The 16,487-nt window shown below is 49.3% G+C and overlaps 2 protein-coding genes across 2 annotated transcripts in view; both read right to left on the bottom strand.

The window, feature by feature from the left end:
- The window catches only part of GJB4 (gap junction protein, beta 4, 30.3kDa), a 25,714-nt gene extending 18,264 nt beyond the window's left edge, over positions 1-7,450 (bottom strand). Inside the window, 1 exon segment of the mRNA XM_006878283.1 lies at positions 6,812-7,450. Coding sequence (XP_006878345.1) covers positions 6,812-7,450 — 639 coding nt within the window.
- Positions 7,451-10,489: 3,039 nt separating this feature from the next.
- GJB5 (gap junction protein, beta 5, 31.1kDa) lies at positions 10,490-11,308 on the bottom strand. The gene has a single exon (XM_006867514.1). It carries the CDS (start codon positions 11,306-11,308, stop codon positions 10,490-10,492), a length of 819 nt encoding a protein of 272 aa, XP_006867576.1.
- Between the last annotated feature and the right edge of the window lie 5,179 nt (positions 11,309-16,487).

Genomic DNA, 16,487 nt, shown 5'->3' with positions numbered 1-16,487 from the left:
TTATTTTAATTGTTGTTTTGTGGTTCTAGTCTATGTGTGACTTTGGTGGTTTATATTGGCTGGGCAGGATTTATTCCCACTAGTGAGTGGTATTGCTGGGTCTCACCCGTGTGCATGTCCTTTGTAGGTATAGGTTCTTATGTGTTCCCTTACTAGAATTAGGGGGGCGGGGGGTAGAAGAACAGGTCCTTTTCCTGATACTAGTTGACAAATGTTAGGTGGTCAGGGTCCCTTCACAGCCCTTATAGGGCCCTGGGTTCCTTCCAGGTTGGAACTAGCAGTTATTGTTGTCTCTGGAATCAGGACAGGATGTCTTTGTATTTGCCATGGAAGAATGCTATCCAATGGACAGGATAGGCCTGCTGTGTGTGCACAAATTGGCATCTCAGTAAGTGATAGGGTATCGAGGTATTTCCGTGCAAGTACAGATGACCTGCAGGAGTTGTTTGGGTTTGTAATGTGTGATGCTGCATCCAGGTGGACAATAGATGTGGGCGCTAACATCTTCTGCTCTTCATTTAGCAAAAGTGAAGATGGCACCTGTCAGGATGTGACATTATTGATAAGGTGATGTATCTGTCTAGCTGATTACCAGAATTTAGGTGCAAGGAGCATTTTCACCAGTGACTGGGTTGGGTGCTATGTGTACACCACCAGTTATTGGATGGTTGGGATGAGGGACACTGGTCACTGGGTGGGTGGCACAGAGACTCACACTACCAGTCTCTGATGGGTGGTGTGGCAGGGGCAAGGGAAGGTGAGTCTTGCACCTGTAGTCTTTGGACTGGTGGTAGAAGTGAATGCCAGTATTATTGGGTGGGCAGGGTGGCTCAGAATAGGGTAGAATGGGTATGTGTCTGCGGTTGCAGGTCTAATGTCTTGGCAAGGTGTATCATGGATCGCTGGCTGGGTAGGATGACATACGGATGGGCAGAGTGGGCATGAGCCTCAGGTTTCAGGTCTGATGGCATGGGAGTACCTGCAGCAAATTGTGGGGGTGGGTGAGAGGCGAGAGAAGAAAAAGAGAAAAAGGGAAGGGAGTGAATGTGGAGTATGTTCCCTTAGTCTCTGACATAGGCACTAAGACACCCTCCACAGAGTTCAGCTGTGATCAGGACCCAACCTTGATCAAATATGAAGAAGGGGTCTGCCCAGACAGGTAGGGAATCTCTAGTTACCACTCCAAGGATTCCCCACTCCACCAAGTCCACCTGCCCAAATGATCATGGACCATGATCTGTTGAGTAGTTCTTTCCCTATTTTCTGGCTCTCTCCCTTCTCTATGGTCACTGGATCCCTAGGACTTTCACCTGCCTTCCTGTATATTCCCTCCTTAGATCCAGTTCATGTTCTGCTCACCTTGTTTTGCTCTGGGTTTGTCTACACAGTATCTTTGTCTCCTGTTGCCTTCCTGAGCTCCTTGCCCAAGAATGCTGCTCTCTTTGTCTCAAAATGGCCATGCTGTGCTGGGTCAGCTGGTAGGGTACCTAGAGTCTGTGCATCACCTCTTTCATTGTTTTCATTTAACTTCTTCCTCCCTCAGTGTTTGATCGCATTCTTCATCCTTCTGTTTGCTGTTCTGGGTTTCTAAATTGTCATCTGATCTGTTTTACTTGATTTCCTGGTTCTTTACTGTAGGGGGATGGCATGCTGTGTGTGACTAAGTCACCCTTTTGGGTCATCTCCTCTCTAGTGGGTTTTCATTGTCCTTAGGATAAAGTCAAAGATCATTAGTAGGAGTTTACAAAGAAAGTCCTTCATGAACCAGTTCCTGTTGACTTTAGCCCAATTCTCTACCACTACCCCTTCACTTGGCTAAAGACATCCTTGGTGACTTTCAGTTCTTCCAGCTAGCTATCAGACTTACTCTTGCTATAAGGCCTTTGCATATGCTTATCCTTTTGCCTGGAGTTTTTTCTTTCTTTCCTTTTCCTTTTGCTTGGCAACACCTTCCTCTTTCGCTAGAAACAGGTACCACGTAGACAGCTGGATTTAGCTAGAGTTAGGGTCTTGCCATAGGACCTTAGTGGCTCAGTAGTAGACTTTTTGCCTTTCATGTGAGAGACCTGGATTTGATTCTCAGCTGATAGACCTCATGAGTAGCTACCACCCACTTGTAAGTGGAGATTTGTGTATTGCTATGATGCTGAACAAGTGAAATTTCCAGACTATAGTGGACTAGGAATATTCCAGACTAGGAATAAAGGTCTGACAATCTGCTTCTGAAAATCAGCCAATGAAAACTCTGTGGATCACAATGGTCCATAACCAGGTAACATTTTATTCTGTTGTGCACAGGTTTGCCCTGAGTCATAAATCAACTCTATCAGCTAACAACAGGAACAGCAACACCAACACTATAGAGTTAGGGAAAGAAGAAAGAGTAGGGGATATCTATAATTAAGTGTGTTATGGGGGTTCATGGAATCCAAATTGGGTAAAGAAGGAAGGGAGAACAGGAAAGGGTGATTGTCAGTGAAGAGGGTGATGGATGGTTTCTGTTTAGGAAGCTTCAGGGAACTCATTCCTGGATTCCTAAGTATCAGCTTCACCTCTACCTTCTCCAGTATCCCCAGTTTGCCACTGGTTTAACAGTTAACTGGCCTCTTCACTCGAATATAAGCTCCATGACTGCAGATACATTTCCAGCATATAGCTTATTGTTGTTAAGGGCTGTTGAGTCAGTTCTGACTCATAGTGACCCTGTATAAGGTTTCTGAGGAATGGTTGGTGGATTTGAACTGCAGACCTTGCAGTTCAAACCGACTTTGTTATCCAATATTTTGTCCCATTATGCCATACCGGGATTCTAGCACATACCTTGGGGCCTGTCATATAAAGCGAACAATAAATATTTGCCAACTTGAATTCTAGATGTCGGGCAGTTCTGGGTGATGACAAGGTCTGGGTGTGGTCCTGTGAGTGGGTAGCCAAATGGAGAGGAAGAGGAAGTCCCAAGAGATGAGGAGGTCATGGAATGAAAAGGATTGGGTGACTCACAGTTGAGTTATAGGAAAATATGGAGAAGACCCTGAGTCATATGCTCAAGTCTTTAATGAATGAGAAGTAGATGAGAGCGGTGGAGGCCAAGGCAGATGACGGAAGGGAATGGTGGCAGGGGCTGAAGGCAATTAGAAACTTTTCAAGAAAGTGGAGATGAAGAGATCTGAGAGTGGTAGTCATAACAGTGTGGGGAGGAGAATGTGTGGGAAGGAACTATGCATAAGGAAGTGTGTGGGACTAGATGACTGAAGGATTTCTTAGAGTATTAGTCCCAGTCTCCTCTGGAGGTGGTGTTTGGTCTCTGCCTTTCTCAGAGTGGCTCAGGACTTGAGACCTTCTGGGGGCAGCACCTGTGGAGACGCCTGTGATGGGGGTTGGTTCCCAGAACATACTCACCATCATATAGAGTCAATGGGGATCTGGAATCTCAAGGAGAGTTGACCAGGATGGTCCCTTGCCTAGTATTAGGAGCTACTTGATCTGAGAAGTGTAGGGCCATCTGGTTCTGAGTCCTATTGTCCCAGATTGAGTGATCAGTGTTCTGGTCTGGATTGGAGGTGGAAACTGGTCTTGTTTTCAGGGGTCAGGAGATGTTATTGACACCTTATATAGGTCCCCTGTACTGAGTCAATGTGCCATTTTTCAGCTTCTGGGAATATTTGTTATTTATTGCTAATGTTGTTGTTGTTAAGTACCATGGAGTCGGTTTTGACTCATAGCGACCCTGCACAGGGTTTACGAGGCTGTAAATCTTTACAGGAGCAGAAAGCCTCATCTTTCTCCCGCAGAACAGCTGGTAGTTTCGAACTGCCAACCTTGGGGTTAGCTGCACGATTCGTAATCACTATGCTACCAGAGTTCCTTATTTCTAATAAGTGCCCCAAATTGACCTTGACTGAGTTGGGACCACTACTTCTTCTTGCCACTCCCCTGACTCTGGAGTGTCCTGGCTGATATGGGTGTTCCAAAGCCTGATTCCCTTGCCTCCAGGAGGAGATAGCTCTGTGATAGGGTTAATGATTCATGCTTCCTACCCTCATAGGGGTCAGGCCAAGGCTAACTTTGGTCTGAGTTCATGTTTTAGTTATCTAGTTCTGCTATAACAGAAATACCACAAGTGGGTAGTGGGTGGTTTTTAACAAATATATTTATTTTCTCACAGTTTGGGATGCTAGAAGTCCTAATTCAGGATGCTGGCTCTAGGGGAAGGTTTTCTCTCTTTGTTGGTTATGGAGGAAGGTCTTTGTTCTTCTGAGCTTTTGCTGCTGGGCAGTCTTCATGCGGCTTGGTATGTGTCTTCTTCTGCCTCTGCTTCTACTTCCTTCTCTTGCTTGTTTAATCTCTTTTATATCTCAAAAGAGATTGATTTAAGACATTTGTATGTATACTGATCTGGTCTCATTAGCATAACAAATACAACCCATTCCCAAATGGAATTATAACCACAGATACATTGTTTGTTGTAGCTAAGTGCCATCTAGGCAGTTCTGACTCATGGTGGCCCTTTGAAAACTCTATTGCTGTGAGTTGCAACCGACTGGATGCCATATAACAACAACATAGGGTTTCTGAGGAGCAGCTGGCAGGTTTGAATCACTGACTTATGGTTAGCAGTTCAGTGCTTATCCTACAGTACTACACTAGGACTCCATCCGCAGACACAAAGGTTAGAATTTACAACACATTTTTGGGGGGACACAGTTCAATCCTTAACAGTCCACATTCATGCTCCCATTCTACTTTTCTTGTCACTTCATTACCACCTAATTCCTGCCTCAGGCTCTGCTCCTAGGGAACCTGACCTCAGACAAGGGAGACTCTCTGATCTTGTCCCATCACCGGGGGGTAGTGATGGAGGCTATGAATGGACCAATGGGGACACAGTCCTGGACAGACTCAGCAGACCTGGGTCAAGCCTCCCTGCATGGCACTGGAAGGTCTCTAGGCTTAAATCCCCTCATCTGTAAATGAAACTGTTGGGCTGGATTTAGTGGTTAACAAAGAAAAAAACAAACAAAAATCTTGCTAACCAATCTGTGCTAGGTGTGGTAGAGGATTCCAATACACAGGACAAATTCCTTCCCCCAAGCAGCTCATGCCTCATTTACTCATTTACAAACATATATTGGTGGCAGCTGGGACTTGCATGACTCAGCAGTCCTTGACATGGAAGGGCTCACAGAGCATGAGGAGACACAGGGAGACTGACCATTCTGGTCCTGGAGAATGACAGAGACACAGTTTGGGTGGCTCACAGGAGAAGGTGACTTAGGTTGTTCTTGAGGGTCCAGAGGTGCACAGAGGAGGGAAGGACATTCCAGGGAGAGGGAACAACTTGCATGAAGGTAGAAACCTGACACAGCATGTTGTGTTTGAGGGACCATGAACCTTTTGGTGTTATTGGTGGGTTTAAAAGGAGGGAAGAGGAGGTGGATAGGTCAGCGGGGGCTGGGTTGAGGTCAGTGGGGAGGGAGTTCAAGCAGGAGGAATGGCACAGTCAGATTATAGAAAGATCACTCTGGACCCTGTAGTGGAAAGCAGATGGGAGCGGTTCAGTGAGAGGCAGTAAGGCTGTGGAGTGGGGACGGAGGGATTGACTGGTGATTGGGAACCTGTGGTGTTTGGTGTTGTGTTGTAGGGTGTTAGAGGCTGAGAGAGAGCTGGTGCTGAGTATGGTATATCAGTTCTTGGTCTGGGCAACTGGGTAGATGGTGTTACTGTTCATGGTGGGGAAGACAGTGAATTCAGTATGGGCATTGTTGAATGTGAGTTGCCTGTTGGCCTTCTGAGATCTGCTATGTACTAGGTGTTGAACTCTGGGACTTGGAGGCAGGTCTTGGTTGGGGGGATGGTTTTGGAAGTTTCCAGGAGTTATTTGGTAGATGGGGAGGATGAAGTTAGTTGGGGAGTGTACTTCTGATGAAAAGAATGGAAAACCCTACAGACTTGATGGCCCCAAAAGAACCTTTTAGCTGACTCTTATTGAACTCCTGTCCTGTGGGGATGTGCTCATAGTGATTTTCAGCACCCCCATCCTTTCTCCTCCCATTCTTGGAGGGACTTCCTTTCTTGGGATGTGTGCCAAGCAGGTTAGGGAGTCAGGATGAGGGCAATAGAGGCCTCCTGACTCATGCCAGGCCCAGGAGCTCTTGGGATATACCTCCTCTTACTTCAGCAAGCTACATGCAGAGCCCAGAGCCTGTGGAGCTGCCCTTATTTTTGGGCACTCCACAGCACATCCTGGACATACTCTGTGTCTGAAGGGAGCGATAGGTGAACCTGGATCAGAGATCCTGGATCCCAGTTGCTCATCGAGTGACTTTGCCTTTCATCGTGAATCCCCTTTCCACTCAGTCTGCAGAGTACTGGGAAATTCATATTTATTCAAGGTTTGACATATCTTATTGCCATATACAAAATCCCCACCTGCCAGCCAGCTGTCTTTCCATCAACACCCCTCCCATGAAGGCTCGGAACCCAGAGACTCAACTGCCCCAGGGACTGGCCCTGGATGGACTTCTTGAGGTCCCATAGCCACCTTCCTGGCCTGTTCTGTTACAGAAAAGATGCTAACGCCCTTGCCCATTTTCCTGGATGGCCTGAAGGCCGACTTGAGGGAACTGGTCCTCCTATACTCTGGCCTTGGGGGTTATGTATACCCACCTGTATCCATTGGTGTCAACTCAGACTTTATTAGGACAGAGGTCCCATCTTGGGGGTGCCCTTTCTGGGAAAGGATATATGGTGGACAAGTGTCCAGTAGATGACCCCGATGCTGAGACCGGCACCTGGGGCTCATGGTCTCCACACACCTCTTGCCCACCAGATAGGTGACCTCACAGAGATTAAGCAGGATGCATAGGATTGATGTGGCCACCATGAAGTAGGAGAAGACCCTCTTCTCTGTGGGTCGGGAGATGTAACAGTCCACAGTATGGGGGCATGGATCCACAGAGCAGGCCACCACCCGGGGCATGTCATAATTCTTATAGAGGCGATGGAAGATGTAAAGGAAGCTGGCATCGACAGAGGCTTTGAAGATGAGACTCAGCAAGTATGTCCACCACAGCCCGCCCCGCTTCTTGCCTGCATTGTCATACAGGGATGGGACGTCGGGCCCGTTCTTCAGGCGGTGGCGTCGTTCACGCTCCTCACGATAGGCCACATGCATCATCACCAGCAGTGAGGGGCAGGTGACGAGGATGAGCTGCAGGGCCCACAGGCGCACGTGAGACACAGGGAAGAACTCATCGTAGCAAACATTGGGGCAGCCAGGCTGCCTGGTGTTGCAGATAAAGTCTTTCTGCTCATCATCCCACACATCCTCGGCAGCCACCACGTACACCAGCACACGGAAGATGAACACCACAGACAGCCATATACGGCTCAGCGCTGTAGAATACTTGTTCACACCAGTCAGGAGTTTCTGCAAACCCCCCCAGTTCATGCTGACAGTGTCCCTGTTCCCTTATGTGAGCAGGTCTATTTCTCTGTGACACCCACTCAGACCTTGGGGGCCACTAACCCCAGGAAGACTCCTTATCGATGGTGCAATTGATAAAACCCTTTCACAGCCACTGTGTCCTTGAATCCTCACTCATGGCGGTTTGGAGGGGTAGGGATTGCCTTAATTCCAATTTCACATGGGAGTAAACAAAGGCACAGAGAGGGGAAGGTGTAGTGGAGATGTTCTTCAGCGTCAGTCTTCCAGTCTCAAAATCAGGGTCTCTTATCCTATAAATAGATAAATATGAATGATAGTAACCCAGTATGGACATGTCAATAGACATTTTATACCCCAAGTTTCAGCCCTACTAGTATCATTAGAGGCAAGGATTGGGTGATCTGCTCTTCCATTAGGGATGGGCTGCATCAGGAGGGGAGGGAAGCACATTCTTATCAGTTGTCAGATTTGTCCAACTCTTTCTTGAGCACCAACAAGAGCCAGATTCTGTCTGGGCTTGTTCATATCAGTCTCTTTGGTAGATCATGGAACATTCTCCATCCTCACTGTCTCTGGGCCAGGGACATCCCCACCCTTGAAGTTCCCTCCACACCAAACTGAAGGCTCTTTGCAATGACGCAGTTTGACAACCACTTCACCCCTGCCTTTCCTGTTTCAGAGCTGGGGCCCCAGGGACTGTCCTGACCACAATGGGTTTTTCTGAAATTTCATCCATTCCAGCTTTAGGGAGGGACTAGAGAAGAGGCAGAGGAGGGGCTGCCCTCCCTACAACTTTATTTTCTCTCTCGGGAAGCCCCTCTTACTCTGCTCAGTGGCAGTTTTCTGAGCCTTCCATTGTCTATTTGTTCCCTGTCCTGGGTGCTCCATTCTGTACCCTCTATCCGGAGTCCATCCCCACTCTGTCCCTGCCTTAGCCTAGGGCTTCTAAAGCTCGTTCTAACATTGGCCTCTGGAAAGCCTTCTCTGTCCTGACCCTGAGCACCTGTGGCAGAATACCTCACCGGTACTCAAATGGTCTGTTTACCTGACTTCTGAACAAATGTTAGCTGGACACACGCTCCATCACATTCATCTTTACATCCCCAGGATCCAGCCCCCAAACTGACCAGTGAATACATAATATACGTGTAATCAACAGAACTGAAATACCATTTCTACCTGATCCCGCCACCTCCTTGTCTGGTTCTTTGCCCTCCCTTTGATCTAATGAGACAAGAAGCGTTTCTCCTGGGGCTTTTCTGGGGACCTTGGCCCACTGCCCCTCTAACCACCTCCCGGAAGCAAGCCTATAGCCCAACAGCCCCTGGGCATTGTCAGCCTGACTGACCCCTGCTTCCCAGCCCAATATCCCTCCCATTCTTGGTCCTCACCCTTCTTGGGGTCTGCAGCTCTCCTGTCCCTGGGTTTGTCCATCTGCCCGAAGGCTTCCTGAAGGTGACTTTTGTTCTTCACTCCTTTGCTGGGTGGGGCTTTCTGAGCCAATGAGCCAAGAGAGAGTGAGCGGAGGGCAGGCAGGTGGACTTTCCTGGGCATAGATTCAGAGCAAACACCTGAGGCCCTTCCAGCCTGGCCCACACCCCTTTCCAGTCTGGTTGGGCATGGCTGGGCATGGCTTCCTGGGTCGGTAGATGTGTAGGTGAGACTTCAGTGAAGGGGACACCCAGGCCCAGGTCAGCACCACTGAGACTGTCCACCCCCTTCCAGCTTGCTTTATTGCCCTCGTTACCCAGATCTCTCCTCCTGAAAGCTGAAATTTGACAATTTATGAAAGGGGGCAACTTTGGGTCCCCACCTTGGTGGGGACATTTTTGGTGACCTCTAGTTTCTGTTGAAACTGGGCTGCTTTGGGGGAATTGAGCAGCAAACTCTGACTTTTTGAGATCAGGGCTTCTGCTACCTTAGTGGAGAAAAGGAATACAGACAACAACACAAAATGCGTCAGTTGGCACAGGGTGGAGAAGAGCCTCAGGGCCTTTGCCTTGGGCCCTGACTCTCTGAGACCCTCAAAAGGGTTTCAGGGATGCCGAGTGTGTTTCAGCAAGGACTACAGAGGGACCTTGCACTTGTCCCACTCTTACGACTGCGAAGGCCCCTCTGCCTTATTTCTCACAGGCATTTATTGAATGCTTCCTAATACCAGTGATTAACACTTATGTGGCCCTTCCACACCCATGAGCTCATCCTGGCTACACAAGCAGCCCATGGGGTAGGTATAGTAATCCCGCTTATGAGAGAAGTTAAAAGCACATTCCTGGAGTCCCAGTGGAAGTTGGGTAGGAATTAGATGTCTGACTCCGAGACTCTATGCTTTCCCTGAAACCCACAGACTAAGCTCCATTCTCTTTTGAGTTGGCAGTTCAAAGCCACCAGCTGCTTCTTGGAAACCCTATACAGGGTTGCTATGAGTTGGCATCGAATTGTCGGCGCTTAACAACAACAACAACAACGGACCTAAAACTACACCTGGGGAGAAAGGTTAATGTGAGTATGTGCATGTAGCATGGTCCCTAGGAGTGCTGGGGTCTCCTTTACTGAAGGACAGGATGGCTCCTCATCTGCCTGGATCAAGCTCATCCCTTTTCAGGGTCAGAGGGATTGACACTATAACCCAATAAAGGTCACAGATGTCAGTAGAACAAGGACACCTTGAGTGAGTGAATGGATTGGCTTTTATTAATCTCTGACCACACACATGGAAGGCTCTGGCATGTATGTTCTCTTATTTAATGCCCCTCACAAAAGCCCTGTGAGGTGGGTATCAGTATGTCCATTTTACAAGAAAGAAACTGAGGTGTAGAGCAGAGGAGTAATTTATCCATGGGCACACAGCTGGGGCAAGTGGGTGGAGTGGAGGAATAGGGGTTTGATCCAGGCCATGTGACTTCTCCCTCTCACCTGCCCCCATCATTCAGGCTACACCCCTTTAGTGCATTCACTGATGGCTGTCCCATTGCTGCAGACAGGGATGCAGCTGCCCTTCCAGTCCCAGCCCTGACTGGTCAGTACAGTCCAGGCAGCCCCTCACAGTATGGTTTTCTTCACGTGGTCCCGAGGGCGGTCTGATAAGAGAGGAGGGTAAGTGTCTGAACCCAGAAAGATGAGGTCACCCGAGAGGAGGTCATTCTGCTTGCAGGAAGAAGTGACAGGGTCTGGGTGATGCTCCATGCATGGGGCCCGGGCTCTCCTGGCTGCCAGACACTCGTGGCATCTCTTGCTAACGAGGTACCCAAGCTCTACAAGGTTGAGTAGGATGCAGATGATGGCTGTGACCACCATAAAGAGTGTGAAGATGTTCTTCTCTGAGGGTTTGGAGATAAAGCAGTCCACAGTGTTGGGACATGGAGCCACATGGCACTTGACAACAGGAGGGAGGGTATACTTGGGGTAGAATGAATGGAACACATAGAGGAAGGTGACATCCACACCAGCCTTGAATACCAGGCTGCAGACATATGTCCACCAAAGCCCACCCCTCTTCTTGCCAGGGTCCAAGTAAAGGCGACTGCCCTCCCCCGCTACCTCTCGGTGCTTCTTTTCCCGAGCCTCTCGGTAGGCCACGTGCATAACCACCAGCAGTGAGGGGCACGTGACCATGATGAGCTGTAGGGCCCAGAGGCGCACATGTGACACAGGGAAGAACTGATCGAAGCAGACGTTGGAGCATCCAGGCTGACGGGTGTTGCAGTCAAAATCCTTGTGATCATCACTCCACACACGCTCAGCAGTCACCAAGTACACCAGGACACGGAAGATGAAGACCAGAGAGAGCCAGATGCGCCCAAAGGCTGTGGAGTACTTGTTGACCCCACTCAGGAGTCCCTCGAAGATCCCCCAGTTCATGGTGGGCCCAAGTGCTTACTTCCGCTGCAGGAAAATGAAAATAGTCATCGCTTACATTTATTTTGTTCTTATGAGGCTTTCTGCTCTCATAAAGATTTACAGCCTCAGAACCCTATACAGGGCCACCATGAGTCGTAACCAACTTGATGGCACTTAACAACAACAACACAAATATAGAATGCTCACTCTGAGCACTTTACGGGACTGTAGCATCCAATGGAATCCTCATAACCACCCTAGGAATTAGGTTCTATACTTGCCTTCATTTTACAGATGAGGAAACGGAGGTTCAAGTGGGGTATACAAGGGTACACAACCATCAGGTGCTGAGTTATGATTTGAATACAGATAATTTACATCTAGAACCCAACTCTTAGCCATAAAATTGGGTCAGGGTGGGGCCAGGGAGCTACCCAGTCCTCTTGGGTATGCCTGCATAGTGACAGTTGGTGGAGGTGAACACTCTGCCTTTTCCTTCTTTCCCAAGTTTGGTCTCCTCAGGAAGCTGAGTCTTGGAAAGATGTTTTCTCCCCTCAATAAGCACTATTCTTTCCACTTATAAAACCCTGTCCACAGGGTCTGGGAGAAATGTGGTGATCTGCTCCCATAACTGTCACAGCCTTAGAAATCCTATGGGGCAGTCGACCTTGTCCTATATAGGGTTGTTCTGAGTTGAGATCCACTCAGCAGCATCGGGTTTAGTTATTTTAGTCCTGTTTAAGTGCAACTTACTTGAGATAAGGCCAATGGCAACCAACTGAAGGATAATATTAGGAGCAACCTTTTTATACAGTAAACTTTCTTGCTCTGCAAGATAGTTTGGTCATAGGAACAGTGAAAAGATTCTGTGTCCGAGAAAATAAGCAAACCGTGGATTCAGCAAAGTGACATTGGTCCCTTTCCAAAAGAAGGATAGAAGATATAGCACGGCCCAAACTCCACTGGCCACATCTCCCTTTCTCATCCTGTGGGACAACAACATGAGAAATGCTGATTCTCCCAGTTCTCCTGGGAACTTTGGCATTATGGGCATGTAGGAATCAGATTGAAACCTCTCTTCAGGGAAGACAGCCACTGTGCAGAGAGAGGGGTGCCAGTTTCCTCATCTAGGCTCCTCTACCTAGTGACTGGGGGCCCGGCAGTCTCACCCCGTTGTACACCCCAATTCTGTCTTCAAGGAGTACATAAAGTCCTTGCAACAGCTGATGGCCACCATACTGTCCTGACCCTCATGTAATCTATTGCAGGTGGACAGGGTTATAACCATGGCCAACATTTATAGGTACTTACACTGTGCCAGCATAGTGGTTACGAATCAGGCTGCTAACCTCAAGGTCGGCAGTTCGAAACTACCAGCCATTCCGTGGGAGAAAGATAGGCTTTGTGCTCCCGTAAAGATTAACAGCCTCGGAAACCCTGTGCAGGGTCACTGTGAGTCGCAACCGACTCCACGGTACTTAACAACATCAACACTGTGCCAGACACTGCTTTAAGCACTTTGCATGAATCAATATATTTCTCTCTCATAGCAGTCTTATGAAGAGGTTGTTGTTGTTGTTGTTTTGTGCTGTCGAGTCGGTTCCGACCCATAGCGACCCTGTACTGGGTTTCCGAGGGTGTAAATCTTTATGGGAGTAGAAAGCCTCATCTTTCTCCCGCGGAGGAGCTGGTAGTTTCGAACCGCTGACCTTAAGGTTTGCAGCCCAATTCGTAACCACTACGCTACCAGAGCTCCGTATTATGAAGGGTTATGATATTTTTTTATTCTCAATTTACAGATGAGAAAAATGGAGGTCAGAGAAAGTTGCTTGCAGTTACACACAGCTAGGAAACCGCAGGGCTAGGATTTTAACCCAGGTTGACTGGTTCCAGAGCCCACACCCTGGGAACTGCCTATTTTTGGGCCTGGGCCTTTTTCCTCACGCTGTCTGTCCAGTGTGTGCCCACTTCCTCCTCCGCCTCGCTGATCCAGTGTGAAGAGAGGCTGTTGTGATGTCTCTGCTGTTCCTTCGGCGTCTCTCCAGCAGTCTTGACGCTTCCGCGTCTACACCACCTACACTTGGACTTGGGGCCTCTGCTCTGAATCATCTGCTCGACTGTTCAGTCCAGCTGGCAGATTTCTTTGGGAACGCCTGGGTAGGCCCCAGCCCTCAGCCCTGGGCACTGGGCTCCACCCAAATGGGGCGGGGTGGGGCGGGTCGGAGGAGGACTATGCAGTCTCAGGCTAAGCTATTCTCCCGCTCAGCTCCTGGCCTCTCTTTGCCCCACTCCCATTCAGTCCTTAGCTTTCACCTTAGCAAAGCTGGGAGAGCAGGAGGAACCCAGAGCAGAGAGAGGGGAGACCTACGCTCCTTTGCCATTCGAACCCAGGGTGGCAGATGTACCCCTTCTCCTTCCCATTCTCCCCACCAGAAAAGTTTCTTCTCCAAGTGTTCCGATGGCAGGACACATCTGGACACAGATACCCTTACCTGAGCGGCAACTCCTCAGGGCTCTCTGGTTAAGGACCCCTGGCAGCTGACGTGGGGCTCAGCAGGCAGCTGGAATTCATGTCAGACTAGGGAGGATTTCCAGGGAAGCCTGTTCCTGGGATGGAGCCTGCCCAGCCCTCAGCAGCCTGGGTGTGCCTGGCCTGGCCCAGGAGGAGGAGCTGTGGCCAGCGCAGGCACTGCCATTGGTTTGGGCCCCCAGGCTGCCTGTGATGAGGGCCAGCAAATTTAGGCGTTTACTTCACCCAGATGCTGGGACCAGAATTCTGGTAGCCTCTCTGGGTGAGCCACAGGTCCACTCTGACCCCTGCTTCTCTTCCGATTAGGGCTTGTGGGACGTGGGAGTGTCTGGATCCTGATACAGGCGTGCTTTTGCCCAATTTCCTCTGGCTGGATGCCAGTCCCCAACCTTCCTTCCTTGCCTACAGCTGGAGCCCTACACATCTGCAACTGAAGTCCCACACCCTTGCATCAGGAACATCACACTCCTACATCTGAATCCCAATGCCTCCACATCTGGAGCTTGACTTCCTGTATCTGTTACCTCAAACTCTTACGTCTGGAGTCCTGCACCCCAACCTCTGGAGCTCCAAGCCTCCACATCTGGATCCCCAAGCCCTTGCATCTGGATCCCAATGCATTTGCACTTGGAACCTTACACCCCTTGATCAGGACTCTACAGCTGAAGCCCTACTCGCTTTCATTTGACACTTTGCATCCTGGGTTCCTGCTTTAGGCAGCTTAGGGCCAGGCTCTGGGCTTCCACTGCCCTGAGTGACCACATAGTTGTAGCTGACCAGACTGCACGGTCACAGTTAACTTAATTAAGCTTCTTCCAAGTAAGGCCTGTGTGTTGACTGAACACTTCAGTTCACATCAGTAGACATTTCTAGGGACTGTTATGAGCAGGACATAAAGCAGACCAGGAACTCACCAACTCAGCCTTGATTACCAGCTGACAAGTCTGTTTTGCTCCAAAGCTTTTGCTTAACCTCTCATGACCTCAAGAAATCGCCAAACAGAACCCCTATACCCTGATGCCTAGTTCAGTCTTCCTACCCCAACAATGCAGAGTACATGGCTGCTACACAAGGAGATGTCCTCTGCTGCACATCCCGGCTCCAACCCCTCTCAGTTCACACACCGAGTCCCTTCTCCATCCCTACACAGATAACTGTCCTTTCCCCAACACAGGGCCTGCTCCCTGCCCCAATACCAAATACACTGGTCTTTCCACCTAATGCTTGTTTGCAATGCAAGAGTCATCTCTGAGGCACCTACTATGTGCCAGGTGCTGTGTCTGGTGCTGGCCCAACAAAGACAAAGAGGAACAGAGAGGCTGGGCAGAGCTTCCAGGCCTGGGAGAGATACACTGATTAAGAATGGCTTCACAGGTGAGCACCATGGCGAAGGGCTTGTGCTGACTGAGCTCTGTCTAGAGCAGGTGCCTCCCAGTCTGGTGGGGAAGGTAGATGTGTGAACAGGCAGTGGAGCCCTGCATCTGGGCCCCATGCATCTGCATCTAAAGTCCCACATGGCTACATCTGGAACCTGGCATCGTTATATCTGGATCCCTACACCCACATCTGGAGATCCACACTGCTACATCTGAAACCTTATGCCTCTGTTTCTGGAATCCCCACCACTAATCTGGACCCTCCAAACCCTGAACCTAGAGCCCCACACCCCTACATCTGGAATCTCACACTCCTGCATCTGGAACTCTTAGCTCTGGCTTTGAAGCTCACCTTTCCTACATCTTGATCTTGGGACAATAATGTCTACATGGAGTCCCTGAAGGATTCTGTGAGACCACAGTGGGCTGCAGGCAGTGTGGTGATTGAGTACAGGGGCTGCATGGCCTGAGATCTGCTTGCTCACTGTGAAGCCTCCAGGTCTTACCTGTAAAGTGGAGAAAGTAACAGCACCTGCCTTGGAGGGTTGTTGTGTGAATAGACTGAGCTAATGAAGGCAGGATGCCTGGAGCAGCACTTGGCACAGAGAAAGCCTTTGGTGTGACTCCCTGTACTGTCTGTAAACTGCCTGGGGCAGGCCTAGCACCTGGTGGGGACTCAAAAATGTTATTTCTTCCCACTTTCCTTATTCCTACATGTTTTCTTTCTTGGCTGTGGAGAAGGAAGAGAAGGAGGGGGAGACAGACATGCCTACCAGAGAAAATCTCATTTGGATGGATGTTGCCTTTGAGTTGAGAAGGCAGAACCCTGGGCAGACAAAGACTGCATGAAGAGGTGGGAAAGGGCAGGCAAGGGCACCTGGGGAGGGTTTCTCATTAGTGCGCAGACATAGCCTGTTGGCCTAATTAACTTCCAAGATGCCCTTTATCAGCAGATCACACGGGATTGGAATTCAATGGACAGCATGGCCAGGGGCCATGGACACCACACTTCCATAAACAGCACAACACAGTCCCACATGTACACAGTGTTACACACAGCCACACTTACACAGATATGTATCCAGTGTTGCGTGCAAGTGTGTGTAGGCGCTCGTGCCAATACATACAAAGACAGCAGTGCCTTTGGTTTTGCTCATTTTCTGCTGGGTTCTTGATGCTTACAATGGTGCCTCCTACCTAGTTGTTATGAGATGCTGTTAAGTCTGCCCCCAACACATAGCAACCCCATGCCCAACAGAATGAAACCCTGCCCAGTCCTGTGCCATCCCCATGG

Source organism: Chrysochloris asiatica, unplaced genomic scaffold (genome assembly GCF_000296735.1).
Source record: "Chrysochloris asiatica unplaced genomic scaffold, ChrAsi1.0 scaffold00106, whole genome shotgun sequence".
Classification (NCBI taxonomy): Eukaryota; Metazoa; Chordata; class Mammalia; order Afrosoricida; family Chrysochloridae; genus Chrysochloris; species Chrysochloris asiatica.
The sequence above is the reverse complement of the archived record's forward strand: the minus strand, read 5'-3'. Positions and strand labels throughout refer to the sequence as shown.